The sequence below is a fragment of the Pterocles gutturalis genome, unplaced genomic scaffold (genome assembly GCF_000699245.1).
Source record: "Pterocles gutturalis isolate BGI_N339 unplaced genomic scaffold, ASM69924v1 scaffold18636, whole genome shotgun sequence".
Taxonomy (NCBI): domain Eukaryota; kingdom Metazoa; phylum Chordata; class Aves; order Pterocliformes; family Pteroclidae; genus Pterocles; species Pterocles gutturalis.
In genome coordinates, this window is record NW_010100901.1 from 13,903 (window position 1) to 30,873 (window position 16,971).

Sequence of the window (16,971 nt, forward strand, 5' to 3'; positions counted from 1 at the left end):
GGATCGTTAGCCAGCAACAGGCTGAGCCTTTGGTCATCGGGTTGGGGGGGGTGGAGGGGCAGTATTTCTGTGTATCACTCATTCTCTCCCTTCTCCGGGATCGTTGGCCGGGAGCCGGCTAGGCCTTTGGTCATCAGGTGGGGGGGCAGTACCACTACCACTGTGTATCACTCATTTGTATATTTGAATATAGTATTATTTTTAATATTATTGTAGCTTAGTTATTAAATTGTCCTTATCTCAACCCACGAATCCTCTTTTCCATTTACCCCTTTAATTCTCTCCCCTATTATTGGGTGGGGGCGGGAATTGTGTGAGTGGGTGTGTGTGGTTTGGCGCCCAGCCAAGGGCTAACCCTTCACAAGTTTCTTCCTGTTTCCACATAGTGAAAAGTTGGTGTTCAAGCAGAAGAGCTATTAGTCTTTGCAATATATTATTTCCAACTGTAGGTATGACTGAGTTTTCATACAAATGCCTAATGCCCTCATGAAGGTCTACATATTGACATCTGTGCATTTAATTTACTCATTCTTCTTATGCATTGCATATTATAGATACCATATGAAGTAAACATGGGCAATAACTTGTTAATAACCCCTTGCTTCTTTGGCAAAGAATATGGCTCTGTAAGACTTTTTTGCATTATTTCTCACTCTTCTGGTGAAGGACAGACACCAGGTGCCTAGGTGAGCCTCAATCCTTTCCCTCCTGATTCTCATACCTATCTGTTGAGGATGGTCATATACTGCAAGACACCCCGGATGATGTCTGTGGAAACAGAATATAGGATTTCTGCTTTCACATAAGATTGAGAAAAGTGAGACCAGGATATTTCTAATGTTTTTTTGCCATGACTGCCTTTTCTCCATGCTTGCACGGTTGAGGACCAACATGATGACAAATAGCACAAGATGCATTGTGACATGAGATCCTTTGCATCCCAAATTAAGGAAGAAGATAAGTATTCTGAAATCAGGGAACACCCTGGGAATAAACAGAATGGAGAGACTTCTTCAAGAAAACAGTTACCTTTTGGAACTCTATCTTTGACCCCAAGCCTGTCCCTGTGCAGCTCTAGCCACAGCCCAGACATCCTGACACTTGACTCCTTGGAATTATCATAGGCGCATTTCAACCTTGCCTTAGAAGAGGGGGAAGAAGAGATCTATGATGTTCAATCACTACTTGCCTGCCTTGGTACAGCGAGTAAATCCCTTTCCTCTGACTGTGAAAACAACTTTGCCATAAAGCAAAGTTCATTTCCAACCACCAAGCAGTTCATTTCACTGCAGCTCCCCGTAAGGGGCTATGTCATTGGTGTGAGATTCAGACAGGGCTTCTATTTTTGTCTCCCACTGCATGAAGAGAGAGAATGTATTTTCTGCTTATAAGATTCCACTAGGCTGAAAAGACACCATAGGATTTGAACTAGACCACCAATTTCTCCACCAATCTTGACCACCCAAGGCATTTAAAACATAGTCTGTCGTGTTTCCCCAGATGGTCTGCTGAACTTCTAGAATACACTCATATATGAATTTGCATATATCCATTGATATCCTCCAGTGAATACGTATGGAAGGTGCTAGAGACCACTGATTCCCCTCAACAACTTGTGCTCAATATGCTTTCTGAAGAAGACACCACTTATTCAGTCTCAGATGCTATAAGTGGAGCTGACAGTCAGCATACATGTATCTGGATTTGTGAATATTACAAGTCTGTAGAAACCCCTTAAAAACAACAGACTCAAATTTTCTAGCATAGGACTCACTCTAATCTGATGTGTTTTTTTTTTTTTTTTAATCTTCACACTCTCTTTTATTGCTGTGAATATTTTATTGTTTCCTTGCATTGTTTTTGTATTGACTTTTTTATATCTTGAAAGAACGCACTGCTAGTCTCCCTCTCCAGCTAAAAAAAAACCCCAAAAAACAAACCAACAAACAATAATGTCGCTCTAATGGTGTAACAGAGAGACTGAACTGTGCTGGCTATTCTAGTGCAACTACTCTGGAGCACCTCCTATCATATTACGGGACTCTTCAATAACTACTATATGTAGCTTCTCAGTCTTCAATTGCTGGGTTGACTGAGGAAATCATTAAATCTGTACACAAGTAGTATCTGAAGAAGTCATGCTATTCTAACCTTGACAGCTGGAGGAATACAGTAAGTTTACATGTAGTTCACAGTGAGCCAACAGATCGGCACAAATTGGGACAGCTAAGGTTATTTCCTCTCTAGACACAAAGAAGATATGTCTTTTTGTAATATCTTCATCGAAGTCTTATTTAACAAGGCCATTTCCATTGCCCTTCCTAGGTGGAAGGAAATGGACAAGTGGTGAGGTGGAAGAAATTTCCTTTCCTATGTGTTGGTGAGGTGGACAAGTGTATAGTTTATGAGTTTTCCTCTCAAGCTCAGCTTCATGTTTTCTTACTCCTGCATAGGGATAGATACAGACATACAGGCCTGAAGCTCCACTCCTTCTCAAAGCAGATCTTACCTTAAGCAGGTACTAGTCCGTCTGAAGGGACACAAGCTCTGTCACTCTCGTCACTCTCACGCACCTCTACCAGACTATATAGCTGATGCCAAGGACATTGCTATTCCTTTTATAAGGACTGAAGAGACTTGTGGGACTGTCACTCTTCTCTGAGCACTCTTGACAAGAAGTTGTGAAAGGGTTTTACCTCCCTTGTTCCACTTTTCTATTTAGAGTTGACTACTGTAGGTTTGCGTTTTCTTCAGGAACAAACCAGCTGTGCCAATTAATGTAGCTGGTTAGGGTGAGAAAAAGAGCAAGTATTTTTCAACAGCAAAGGCCTTCAGAATTTTTTGTCACATTCTTCGATGTCTGTAAGGGGGTCAGAAGAGAACAAAACCCAAATTCAGGGTGCTCAGGATTTCAGAATATCAGAGTATTATGACTTTGCTCTCAATAATGGGTTTGTGAGGACCAGAACCTATTTGTTTCTGTCTCCACTTGCAGATCCAGCAGGATGGATTCTAGGAATCCTTATTGTTCCGTTCTACTGCAGTCCCATGAACAGACTTGTGTAGCACCAAGAACTTGCTGTTCCTTGCATCAGCACAAAGGATTATTAAGTTTCCTTCCTCGATCACAGAGCAGACCCAAGAACTGCACATGAAAGAGCATAGAATTTTGAGCCTTTTACTCTCAAACTCTTCACCAGGTGACATCTCTTATTGCTTACCCCATATTGTGCACTAACTGGAACTTGACCAAGCTGGCATACCAAGTGATAGCCTGCTACTTATCTCCATCTGAGTAATAACCTCATATCACGATGGCATTCTTTTGGAACAAATGGTAATTTTTTGTTGTCTTTATTACGTCTTTGTAGGTTTGCTGGGCTCCCAGCTGCAGCTAAAGCCTGCTGATGGCTTTATAAAGTTGTCTGATACCTTTTGTTGTCAGAAAAGAGGCAACAGGTGCTTGTGATCTGTCCAAGCTATCATTCCATCTCTTCCCCATGTTATTATAACTTTCCCTCCCCCAACCCATTCCCAATGTATGAGGTCAGCCACATTTGATTGCCACCAGTTATTTAGCTCTGCTTTCAAATCATAGCAAGGCTTTGTTTTGTTCATGGAATGGGACATGTAGTGTGCAGTCTCTGGGTGCATTAAGTCTTCAAGTAGCATACTGACATCTCTTTTTCTTACAGTGAAAATCCCTCTGAATTCCCCCAGAACCAATCCAGAGTTTGAGTCTAGTGGAGTAAGGATGGTGTAAACATCACACTTCAACTGGTTCAAGCTGATTCAAATTGGCTCGCATGAGCTCAATGCTGTTTAGAATCTTTTTCTGGTGACCAGCGAGGGTGATGCCAATATGCTGTATATCTCTGCAAGAGAACAGAGGATGGAGAAAGTGTTAAAATGGGCTTCTAGTTCTGAACAGTCACAGTTTATTTCCCTTTAGGTCCAAATCAATGTGTACATGTATCTTTGAGAAACAGCTGACAAGTTTTATTTTGCCTGGCAAATATGTGCGGGTGGAGGGGGTATTGTCAGAACATGGCAGGTTATGACACAAAAAGAAGCAGCGGAAGCTGGCTACAAAAATGATCAGAGGGCTGGAACACCTGTCCTATGAAGAAAAGCTGGCAGAGTTGGAGATGTTCAGCCTTGAGAAAAGAACCCCCCGGGGGACCTTCTAGCGGCCTTTCAATATATAAAGGAGGATTACACAAAAGATGGAGAGAGACTCTCTACCAGGACCTGCAGTGACAGGACAAGGGACAACAGTTTTAAACTGAAAGAGAATAGGTTTAGACTGAATACAAGGAAGGACGGTGAAACACTGGAGCAGGCTTCCCAGAGAAGTTGTGGATGACCCATTCCTGGAAGTTTTCAAAGACAGGTTGGGCGGGGCTTTGATCAACCTGATCTACTGACAGATGCTCCTGCTCATGGCAGGGGGAGTTGGACTAGATGATCCATAAAGGTTCCTCCCAATCCAAACCATTATGTGATTCTGACAATGTTCCTTTTGTGACTCCTGTCTTCTACATAACACTTCAACCCATTATATGGTATGCCTGGTTCTGCACATCTTGAAAGTGGTTATTACCTAAGGCAGCTGTCACAAACATTCTGATGTAACAGTCTCTCTACAGCACTGACAATATGTAGTGTCATGGGATCAGTACTAGTGCTTATAGAAACAGATTACAAATGTACAGTTCTATGGAGGGTGTCCAGAGACCCTAATAAGATGTAATAAAGAGTAGCTACTTTGCTCTGGCTTCGCTCTCATTTTTCATGTGTATGTATTTTCCATATAGCCCTTACTAAATATTTCTCAGACTGCTTTCACTTTCTCCATGGAAAAATTAGCGCCCGGTATCTTCTGCTCTCTGCCCCTCTACTTACTCAAGAGTCATGCGTGATACGACATCAAATGTAATCAGACCAGCCTGGTCAAAATTCTCCTTGTAACAGCCCATCTTGATAGCATCCAACCACTCATGGGTACTGCTGAGTGAAGGGAAATCTGCAGAACAGTTGCTCAGGAGAGGCTGAGATGGCCTGCAAAAGAGGCAGGTTCTAAAAACCCAAGTTATCAAACAAGCTGACCACAATAGTAAGGTCAGAGTTATGAGAGGGAGAGAACGCAATCTCTGAAGAGCACAGAATAGAGCAGAACAATGGTATTTGTTCTTCATGCCCTGATTACTAAAGTCTCGCCTTGATTCCCTGTTTCTAGACTACCTGTGCTCCCTTTTCTGCATGAAAGCAATCAATCAAGACCAAGAAATTGATCCTTCCTTCCCATTCTATACTCTATCAGGCACATTCTCTTCTGATTGCTCCAGATTTTTCCACACATTCTGGGTCTAGACCTACTAGCTGGGCAAATTTCTGCAGTGAGGTTTCTGAGGCACAGACATGAGACCTGACAACGTTCTACTTTTGTGTGTAGCTCTGCTTTTCCTAGATGCACTCCTTGGATCAGAAAGTAACCTATGAGACAATGAGCATGTTGTTTCAGCTCCAGCACCCATCAGATAAAAGCATAGGAGTAAAAGGCCAAAGAAATGACTGTTTATACACAGCATTTGCTCTTTTCCCTGTCATCTGAGTCTGTCACAATGCTATAACTCTTCACATGCCCTTTCTCAGTAAACTGGGCATGACTGGGCACTCTTCCCCTCCCCTAGCTGTGGAGTATATTGCAGTGAGACAAGTTTTATAACCAGGGGAAAAAACTCTCCTGGCCAGCAGGACATAATTCCATCATCAGTTGGGGTTGTTCAGCCTGGAAAAGAGAAGGCTCCAGGGGGACCTTATAGCAGCCTTCCCTTACCTGAAGGGGGCTACAGGAAAGCTGGGGAGGGACTTTTTACAAGGGCAGGGAATGACAGGACAAGGGGTAATGGACTTAAACTGGAAGAGGGCAGATTTAGACTAGATATTAGAAATAAATTATTTCCTGAGAGGGTGGTGAGACAATGGAACAGGTTGCCCAGGGAAGCTGTGGATGCCCCATCCCTGGAGGTGTTCAAGACCAGGCTGGATGAGGCTTTGAGCAACCTGGGCTAGTGGGAGGTGTCCCTGCCCATGGCAGGGGGGTTGGAACTAGATGATCTCTAAGGTCCTTTCCAACCCAGACCATTCTATGATTCTATCAGCCCAACAGCCTTCTAATCTTGGAGCCATATATCCTCCTAGAAACTTCTCTTTTGCTGACCTCATGGCTCTAGTTCCATCAGGCTGCAAAATGCAGTTGGGAAAATATGGGAGGCAAGCTGAAATTTGAATTAGTTTTAGCTACAGATTTCCCTTCCTCCATAAACTAAGATTTTCTCTTACTTCATTACCTCTTGTGATCACTCAGTATTGTGTGATCACAGAATATCTTGTGTATATTGTCCAGATGTGTCCCTTCCTTCATTCCCTCCTGCTCATGTTCATTCTCAGTGCATCTCATCATGAGATTTATCTCCCCTCACGTTCAGCACTCACAACTCTTCATCACCCATTAAGTAAATCAGGATATACAGTTCTTCTCTCCCCTGTTTTTTTTTCTTCCTATTTGGTTACAGTCTTAGATGAGAGGGTTGGAAAACATACTGTATAGCCTGATTTACTGCTTGCTTTTCCTCATTATGCCTACCCAGAGACAAGCCCTATTACTTTGCACTAAATCCACATCTCACCTGCTGCTCCCAGTGGCTTTGAGGGCAGATGGCTTGCGGATCATTTTATCTAGGGCACTGACTATTTGCTCAAATTTGGGTCTCTGGACCCGCTCCTTCTGCCAGCAGTCAAGCATCAGCAGATGCAAAACAGTTGGGCAGTCCGGGGGTGGTGGCAGGCGATAGTCCTGGTCAATGGCATTAATTACCTGCAGGAAAAGAAGTTTTATCAGAGCTGGGAAAATAAAAGACAAACAAGTTTCAATCGCTTGGTGGTGTATGACTTTCTTCTGCTTTAATTGATACAGGACAGAGAGGCAGATGTACATTCTCACAACTTCTAAAACTTACATCCTGATTGGACATGTCCCAGTAAGGCCTTTCACCATAGGACATCACCTCCCACATGACAATGCCATAGCTCCAGACATCACTGGAGGAGGTGAACTTGCGATACTGGGCAGCTTCAGGGGCAGTCCAACGGATGGGGATTTTGCAGCCCTAGAAAGCAGTCAGAGAGCAACCAGAATGTTAGTGAGATAACCACTATTTGTGAAAATCATATCCTTGAACTGACCAGATGCCAGTAGCGTGACACAACTCTGAGCATGGAGTGTGAATCCAGTTAATGCTGCCTTGTAGACATTGTTGGTTTAAATTCAAACTATGTTGAAGGTTTTCACCTTGTTCTATTGAAAAATATAGACGAGAAAACAGACCCATGCCTCCTTGCCGCTACAAATTGCCTGACGATTTTAACTTTTATAGCTCTTCTTTGCAGCATTTGAGAGGTGGCAGACAGTCAAATCCTTCTGAAAGCCACAACCCCTGGGAAATCTAAAGCCATTTAAACAATCCCAACCTGCAACACCAAGGACCGATACACTGAGTGGTTAGCATTAACTCCTTTCTGTTTCCATCTTGACCTCTCTGACCGTAGGTGTGACCTGCCAGATGAAATGTAACTCAGGTGCTGGTTCTTCAAAACACATACATCTAAAATTTGTTTCACTTTTCAGTGACTGAATTCTTCTTCATCCCCTGCATACCAAAAGGAAATTTCAACCTGCTTATTATACTCCCACCCCTTTTGTGGTACATATAACAGGTGTCAGAGCTTCATGGGCATTAAGTTATGGTTGGTTGTAAACCCATAAATATACTTAGGTCAGTTATCTTTTCTGCAGGAAAAAAGCAACTCTTTCCTTAAAGGGTGGTGCTACAGGACTTCAGGCTCTCCTTCAATCCCTTATACTTCATGTAAGAAGCTAGTGGAAGTGGAAATATAACACCTATATCAGGTTATGAGATTTGTCCTATCATTCTACGCAGAATGGCACTAAGGCTCCATTTCACATGGCAGAGTGGATCAGATATTCAGGGTTCTGTTTTGGTTTTTTGTTTTTTTTTTTTTTTTGTCTGATTTGGAACAAATAGCCCACAAGATAGAAGGCTGTACCCCACTGGTCTCTCTAGTATCAAGATGGACTAAAAAAGGTACACCAAATCAAGGAGGAACACAGGAAAAATTATAGATGGCAGCACTTCAGTAACTCATTCCATAGTGGTAACTCACCAGAGCTCCAGCATAGGTGGGATTTGAAGCATCATCTTCCATAAAACGGGACAAACCGAAATCTGACACCTTGCACACAAGGTTACTGTTGACTAAGATGTTACGTGCTGCCAGGTCACGATGCACATAGTTCATGTCTGAAAGGTAGCGCATGCCAGCTGCAATCCCCCGTAGCATTCCCACTAGCTGTAACACACTGAATTGTCCCTCCTTCTGCTGCAAGTGAGGAGGCAAACATAGCCTTTTATGACCACAGAACATGAAGCCAACAGAGAAGACAAACAGAGAGCAAAGTAACAAGGTTGATTTATGAAGTTAGAGAACATACATCTTAACTTCAGCCAAAATCTGAAGGTTTAGCAACATCAAATAAGAAAGGAGGGTGGGCTTAAGGCAATGAATCTCAAAAGAAGTCAGACACTGGTGATCGTTTTCTGAAGATAAATTTCATCTTGTGGCCATATGCTCCTTTAGCCTCCTGTGCCTAGTCTCATTAACTGCTAAGATGGCTAAATGAATGGGAGCAGACAAATCATAGAATCATAAAATCATAGAATGGTCTGGGTTGGAAAGGACCTTAAAGATCATCGTTCCAACCCCCCTGCCACGGGCAGGGACACCCTCCACTAGCCCAGGTTGCTCAAAGCCTCATCCAGCCTGGCCTTGAACACCTCCAGGGATGGGGCATCCACAGCTTCCCTGGGCAACCTGTTCCAGTGCCTCACCACTCTCATAGTGAAAAATTTCTTTCTAATGTCTAGTCTAAATTTACCCTCTTTTAGTTTATACCCATTACCCCTTGTCCTATCACTATACTCCCTGATAAAGAGTGCCTCCCCATCTCCTGTAGGCCCCCTTTAGGTACTGGAAGGCTGCTATTAAGTCTCCTTGGAGCCTTCTCTTCTCCAGGCTGAACAACCCCAACTCTTTCAGCCTGTCCTCATAGGGGAGGTGCTCCAGCCCTCTGATTAGTTGTGCTCTTATTAAATCTGCTCTTATTGTTTTGATCTTTACAATGGGTTCTATTCAGTTCTACATAATGGGTTCACTGCTCTTCAAACTGTACCTGACAAAGCATTAGTGGTTGAATTACCATTCAAATCAGTAAAAAAAGAAGTGAAGCAACAATGCTACAAAAACGTCTGTATTTATGTTTCATGACTAGAAAAAAACACTGGAAACCCTGACTCCAAAAATAACTACAAGTTTCATTACTTCATTACAATGTTGAAACTTGAAAACATACAGTGGAATAAAGTCTGAAAAACATCATTACAAAGGCAAACTTTGGAGCATGCACATAAGGAACTGGAAGGCTCTGTACAAAGATAAACAATTTAGTACTGTTTGCCATTAATTATTTGAGCTGGAGGGGTCTAAAATAATGAAGAAAATGTATATGATGGGTGAGCTTTTGGAATATTTTAACCATGTTGACTCTGGCAATCTGCTATTATTCCTATTGCACCTGAAGAGGGCAACTGTGGACTTGAAGAGACAGGAGTGAAGAGGAAGGACAGGCAAAATTAGCACATTTGGGACTGGCACACAGCAAGAGGAAGAGGTAATGGTTGTGGGAGACTCCGGTTGTGGTACCCTGAGGAAGGAATCCAGTGATCCATTCTCCATGAACTCTGTGACAATCATGACTGGTCGGCTCTTGGTGACTACACCCTCCAGATGAATGACATTGGGATGCTCAAATTGTCCCATGATGCTGGCCTCGCTCAGGAATTCTCGCCTCTGTTCATCTGTGTAACCTGACTTCAGGGTCTTAATAGCTACTGTATATTCACGCTTCCCTGGGTGTTTTAGGCGTCCAAAGCACACCTCTCCAAACTCTCCTGTCAGGGAGGGAAGAAACACACCTCAAGTAAGGAAACACAGCAAAGAATTTTAGTCAGGTGACCTAAAACATTCTACTACGGAAGACTCCAGGTGCTGCTTGGAAACAGGGTTACTAGGACTGCTTGGATTAAGGTAAAGTTCTTGACGAAGGCTTTGAATTCAGTCAGGTTTGAGACTGTATCTTCAAGGTTCAAATGAGGAGCTCTAAATCTTCAAGTGGTGTTTTAAAATTTGGTTTGGAGCCATCATCTAAGGATAAGATGGTTAACACGAATTTTAGTAAAAGTGAAGGTTAGCAATCCTGAGACGCTTGATGTACCATGGTTGGTTCCATTTCAGGCCAGTAGTATGCCATGTCTCAAGGTGGACAAGAAGGCACATCAAAATCTGCAGATTCCCACATTACCTGATCCAATGACCTCCTCAATCTTGATGAAGGACACATCAATCTCCTTGGCAAATTCTCGAATAGCTTCATTAGGATCTTCATAGGTTGAAGGATCAACGTAATACTTCACTCCAAGTCCTGCAGTGGAGGAGACAGCCCAAAACATCACCAGAATCAAATCCTGAGAGACATGGGTGTTAATGTGTCCTGAAAAGAGACAGACCCTTGCCATCTGTTCCTCAAGAACACTTACCTCGTGCACTGATATACTTCTGCAAACGATCTGTGTACGGAGACTCTCGCCTTTTACTGTGGGACATAAAGGAAATGAAAGTCAAAACACACATGAGTTGTCTCATAGGATGCTGGGGTAGGGCTCTCAATTTAAGACTCAGAGAATCCTTGAATTTAGAGATGGAAGATGAGTGTTAAGATCCTGCCCATCTGTTGGTGCAGGATCAACCACCAGTGCATGCTTGTTTTCTATGTGGTAGTTTTTACACCACTGTTGGCATCCTCACTTCAGCTATGACAAAAGATAGGGCCTCCAGCACTACCCTGAAAGAAAAATATTACAGCTTAACCTTACTGTCTTGGAAGTTTTCTCACTATTCAGGCTAAATTTGCATTTAAATTTAATTTAGTTACTACAAATTATTTTTTTCAATACTAATCTAAGCCACCTCCTGTGATGCCTTTTAAGTTCTTCAAAAACATCCGAAGAGCCATTTACTATAATGCTTAATAGGTATTAAATTCCCCCAAAGATTAATTCCTCTTTATTTTTCCTCAGAGGCTCTTAAAAGCATTTACTTTGACTATTCTTTTAGCAGTATGGTACCCAAAACAAACTACACAGAGACAGATGGACAGAAATCTGTTCTATTATGTGATTTTTACATGTGCAGATCAAAACAGGTATGGTCTTTATTATTCTAATATTTATTGCATATATGCACCTAATTTTCAGTAAGCATAGGTCCTTCTCAGCATAGGTGTTTCTCAGATTTCATTCTCCCCCTAAATGTGTGTGATTCAAGCAATTTTTTCCCACATGATCTAGTTGTTATTCTTGGTTTGCTCTAAATATATTTTCCATTTCCAAGTCACGTCCTTTGTTCCAAAATGTTATTTTTTGTTCCAAAAATGTACAATTCACGCTAGTTTACAATCTTTTCTAAATCATATTAATTAGACCAGATTGTAAAGCAAACCCTATGGTATCCTGTTGTATTCCTGAATGGATTTGTGTGACATGCTTTGCTGTTTCAGCACAAGACCTTCTATCTGCTGATTCAATTAGCATCTGAAGACAGAGTATCATGGAACATTATGTTACTTTTCTTTACTAACAGAACTATCATTCTAACAAGAAAGATTGTGTATTATGCTTACTTGTCAGGATTACCTCTTTATATTCTGCTAAGATTTCAAAACCACAGATATTTCTACTTTCAAAATTTATTCTTTCTGTTGTGAAAGAAATTGGCTTTACTGTGTGTCTGTACCTAAGAACTCTAACTCTCCTATTGCATGTGAAAGTCAGGTCTACATTCATGTTTTTTGTAGGTTATCTGACATACTAATGGTTTCCATCATTTAAAAAAACAACTAGCTAAAATAGGTAAGTGTCTCACATTGCATATTGCCTAGACAATGTGTACTAACAATTTACAAAAACAAGTTCAGTTATAGCATTTGACTCTATGTATACTAAACCTTTTAAAGAACTCTTCATTTCATTTGGTATTTCTTATTTCCTACATCTTCAAACTTACTTTTCTTACCAAGGACAAATTTAAAATAGAAATTTGGTATATCCACTTTTTATGAATCAGTGTCTATTAATTGCACATGGTCCTTCAAGTATAAATGAATCGATTTTTTACAATATTTCCTTTTATGTAGATACATTTACAGAAACCCATTAATGTCTTTCCCCAATACAGTTTTGGCAATATTAATTTATTCTGGTTTTTTTTTTTTTGTTTTGTTTTGTTTTTTAGGAAAAACACACACTTTATTGAGTTGTGCACATTTCCAGCTGTAACAAGAAATTATATTTTAACAGTTCAAAGCTACAAAAGGAGGTAACAATGGAAATATAACAATATTTGATAATTCTTTTCTTTCCAGAAAGAAAAATATTAAGAGAATATACATAGAATGAGAAAACAAATGTAGAAAGGGGAAGAGAGCAAAAAATAAATAACTTAAACTAGATGTCACTTTCTAAAATTAAGTAGTTTACACATTTTTTTAGATCATCAGAAAAAGTTAAAAAATCCCTTTTATGCAGAGGGAGAGTAGAGCAGAGACACAGAAATCCATTACTGACAATCTATGGGATTAAGTTCGAACCTCAGTAAATTCAAGGAGGGGGTAATGAATATTTCTCTTCTTCAAATAAAAAACCCCTCATTGTTTACTTTTGTACCTCTACACAGCTCTGCTAGTGACCCTTACTTTTCTCTCTTTCTTTTTAAAATTGGTCCCTCTTTTTTGCCATAACAGATTATCTCTGCGTTGACTTAGTTGCCCTTTTTTCTTCCCAAAATGGGAAGTGGTATTGCTTTCTTTAGCTTACATTTTATGAGTCAGTGTTTCACGGAAGCACTAGGGTTGTACAGCTTTCATTCTTCAGCAAATGAGCTATGGTCTCTTGGTCCCTGGTTAAACGGTATTTAGCACCTTCTAAATCAGTGGATTTAAATACGTATTCCACCAGTCCTTCTTCACTACATTGTTTCATTCTCCACTTGTTTCCTAAAATGTAATTCACAGTCCTTTCTTGACAGTGATGGATTTAAATACCTTTTGAGCACCAGCTTTAAAACACTTCCCTTGTGTTCTTATTGATAACTAGGCAAATATCAGCTAAGTATTTGAGCAGTTTACCAAAGGAGAGGCTCCACAGATAGGAGCAATAGGGCAAGATTTTTTCTTAATTAGAAAATGGCATCTCAAGGACAACTGGATAAATGTAGATCAGGCTGCTTCCCTTGGGACAGGGTTATGTTATTGGGGTAAGAAAGTTCCACTGTCTGCAGTGCAGGCACTGGCACATGAGCAGGTCAAGGAATTCACCTCTTGAAGATGATGGCAAGGATGGCAATGGCAGCAACTACCAAGAACGCTAGACCGCCAAGTGCTGAGCCCACGATAAGCGGCAGTCGATCCTGCATCATCTCTGAGCGCTCCCCTAGCAAGGAAGACACACGCATACACACACACAAATGCAAAGTACAGGAACTGTTAGTTTCCCTTCTACTCACCTAGGTCTCACCCATAATTCCATCCCTACCAGCCCTTTGCTTCCCACGCTAGTCCTGACAGTTCAACAAATGCTTGACTTGGTTATCCCTTTACCCCTTCAGTCACTGTGATTCTGCAGTGTCTTCCTGTTTCTGAAAAGCCAGTGCTCCCTATGAATCCACTTTTCCTTCCTCTGTCCACTGACACCTGACTAGCTACTTAAGTATAGGGTAGCTCTACACCTGGGCTTTGATCTTGTTGTCCCCTATTAATTCAGCTTGTAGATGACATACATGAGTACCTCTGATCAAGACCAAAGAGTATCACAAGGTAACATGTTACTCTCTGCATGAATGTGTGGTGATACTGCTGGAAGAAAAGCTTCTGCATATGTCTTGTGTCCCACCTGTCTTTAAGACTTTCACAGAGCATTCACCTGTAAGATGTCCTGTGACACCTGGAGACCAAACTACAGCAGTGTACAGTGCTACGTACTGTAACACTCTCCTAAAGAGAGTTCTGCTGACACACTCTGCTCCTACTGGTCAGAGGCAACAAGGAGTAAGACAGGGGAACAGGGAGGTACCAAAGGTTAAGAGAGTGTAAACAATATGCTCTGACAGCATGAAGCTTCTTTGAGTGAACAAATCTGCATCTGCAAATTATGATATACAGACACACAAGTTGAGAAGGAGTGTCTGGTAGCAGTCCTCCAGAGCATAAGATAATACACTCAGGGACACACACAAGTGAAAGATGGTCATGTGCAGGTCTGAGCACATAATGGTAGCACGTACCTCCCACTGAAGTTTGGAAATACATCTTTCCACCATATGGGCCATAGCCCACTGCTGTTCTGGCTCTTACTTGGAAAGCATAGATCTTGCCTGGGCTCAGATTAGATATGGTGGCCATGTTGGTTTCGCTAGTCAAGGTGAATGAATTATCCTCATCTTCTGCCTGTGAATGTCAGTGACCAAAAAGGAATGTGAGACTTCTGCCCACACCGCTGGCTCTCCTTATCAAGGAATGTTAGTTCCACATCAGCCCATCATCATCTGTTACAGAGACTCCCAGACACAACTGCGATTCCAGATCTGACTTCCTCGCATGCTACTCACTGCTCCTCACTGCTGCTTTTCATTCCCTTAGGTCGGGGCTTACCACAAAGCTCTGCCAAAGACCCTCAGTCCTGACCTAAACAGAAGTGAGAGACTAAACTTACCTTGCCCTGCAGTTCCTTGCTAAGCATATCCATTAAAAAAGCCCTAGCCTGTCCTGAAATATTGCTTTCTATAAGCTCCAAACTCATGCATTCTCCTAGGAGAATCCAGAGCAAGAACACCTGTAATGCTGTATCCAGGAAGCTGCTAAACACGTTATTACAAATAGCAGGCCCCTTTACTGCTAGAAAAGCAGTAGCCCTGCACAATCTTGCAAAATTATTTATGTGAAAGATCAAGAATATGGAACAGGAGCTTGTCTGAACAGCCCCAGGTACCTCTTCCCTCAAATCAGTTGGATTAAGAGTCATGAAAGATGTGAATGGAGAACAACTTAATATTTGCCACCCTGTAATTCCAGCACATAAATAGTTGATTAATATCTGTCACTTAGTGAATGAAAGAGTTCATTCTTCCTCCCAGAATTTCTTAGAGATGTCTGTCCAGGCATAAATAGGGACACAGGATTTCTCTTCATAAAAACATGACAGAATATGCAAGTTTGAAAACTTCAGCTCCTTCCACTGTTACCTGTGTCAGCTGGTGCTAAACTTATCACATTGTTAGCCATGGCTTTTTAGCTTAGCTACAAGTGTCTTCTCTTTTTTTTTTTTATCTGCATCGTCCCTAGATGGTTCCAAGCTAGGAAATGGAGATGGACTCATGTTAGATGAAGTGTATATTATGAATTTCTGGTTTTGCTACAGCTTGTTCTTCCCTCATAATTTAAGCATTTTTCTCCGCCTTATCCATCCTGATCCAGGGGTACATCTCCCACACAGAAGATTTCCCTGTTCTCTTTTGCATAATAGCTATACAACATATAATAGCAATGCCTCACTTTTTGCTCACCTTGTCAAAGTAGCATAGCTGGTAATCCAGGATGATCCCATTGGGCTGGTCTGGCTGAGGCCATGACAGTGTGATGCTACTGGTAGTACGACTCACCTGATGCATCATAGGGACAGCAGAGGGCACTGGAACAACAGAGAGGAAGGACAAATTGCAAAGAGATAAGCTTAACAATTAACTATAATTGAATATTCATTATGATGAGTTAATAAGTTAGGTCAGTTCTTCTTTTAGTTTCCCATAATTTGCATTATGAAATACTTTATAAAATAACCAGAATAAATTCAAGAACAATTCTGCTCTATGGGAGACACAGTCACCAATGACTCGGACAGACAGAAAATTAAGAAATCTGCATCCAACTGCTCATGCACAGTAAATATGAAATAATCCATATTGTAGCTGGAACATTATTCTGATCTTCAAATTTCCAATTTTTACATGCAAGATGACAAGGTGCTCAGTGCCGCTGCCTTCTTCTAGGATCACATTTGGACAAACAATGTGAAAGTGATTAGAGCAAAGGCAGAGCCCACCACCTCTCTTCTGCTTCTCCCCCAGATTGTAACTCTTTGCCTGGGGAAGATTAAAAAATCAAGTCTGGATATGAGAGTAATGGAGGCTTTTCACTACCAGATCACTCTTGAAAAGCTGAAGATGAGGCAGCTGAGAATACTGACACATTAAGGAAGACACTTTGAAGCATTCCTCAGTTCAGTGGACCCAGTTCAGTTGCAGATTACAGAGAATGAAAGCCTCTCATTTTCATAGCCTGATATGCAGCCTTGTGTTCAGACTAGCTCATGGATCTCAGGCCAATCCCCATCAGGACTGTTGCCCAAATGTCAAAACTACCACTGTACTTGAGACTCTCTGTCTCTTTGTGGGCCATTGAACCACAGAAGTCCAGTCTGAATGGTTTCTAACCAGCACTACTGCCTGGAACCACCACCTCAAGGTCACTGTTAAGTGTTTGTGCGTGTAAGCTTCAGATACAGTTTTTGTGTCTGTTCTTACATAGCTTGCTAAGTTTCTGTCTTTTGGTGAATAGGCCAGCCCAGCACACTACCCAGATGGAGCTGTTAGCTCTCTTGATGCCATTATGGTATTAAGTGCTTACAGTCTGTGTCAGTAATATTAATTTTATAATAATATTAT

At 41.5% G+C, this 16,971-nt stretch overlaps 1 protein-coding gene across 1 annotated transcript; it reads right to left on the reverse strand.

The window, feature by feature from the left end:
- Positions 1–3,158: 3,158 nt before the first annotated feature.
- LOC104467701 (ephrin type-B receptor 5) lies at positions 3,159–15,935 on the reverse strand. The gene is made up of 11 exons (XM_010081570.1): positions 15,814–15,935; positions 14,536–14,698; positions 13,571–13,685; positions 10,737–10,792; positions 10,502–10,621; positions 9,844–10,091; positions 8,248–8,463; positions 7,023–7,172; positions 6,693–6,880; positions 4,906–5,061; positions 3,159–3,875 (listed from the first exon to the last, which is right to left on the reverse strand). The coding sequence occupies exons 1-11, from the start codon at positions 15,919–15,921 to the stop codon at positions 3,767–3,769; spliced, it is 1,629 nt and encodes a 542-aa protein (XP_010079872.1). The 5' UTR covers positions 15,922–15,935; the 3' UTR covers positions 3,159–3,766.
- Between the last annotated feature and the right edge of the window lie 1,036 nt (positions 15,936–16,971).

Coding starts and splice junctions, on each gene's coding strand:
- LOC104467701 (XM_010081570.1), bottom strand. CDS start 15,921: ATGATGCATCAGGTGAGTCGTACTACCAGTAGCATCACACTGTCATGG. Junction 14,699..15,813: donor AGCTATGCTACTTTGACAAG/GTGAGCAAAAAG, acceptor TGACATTCACAG/GCAGAAGATGAGGATAATTC. Junction 8,464..9,843: donor CACTGGATTCCTTCCTCAGG/GTACCACAACCG, acceptor CCTCACTTGCAG/CAGAAGGAGGGACAATTCAG.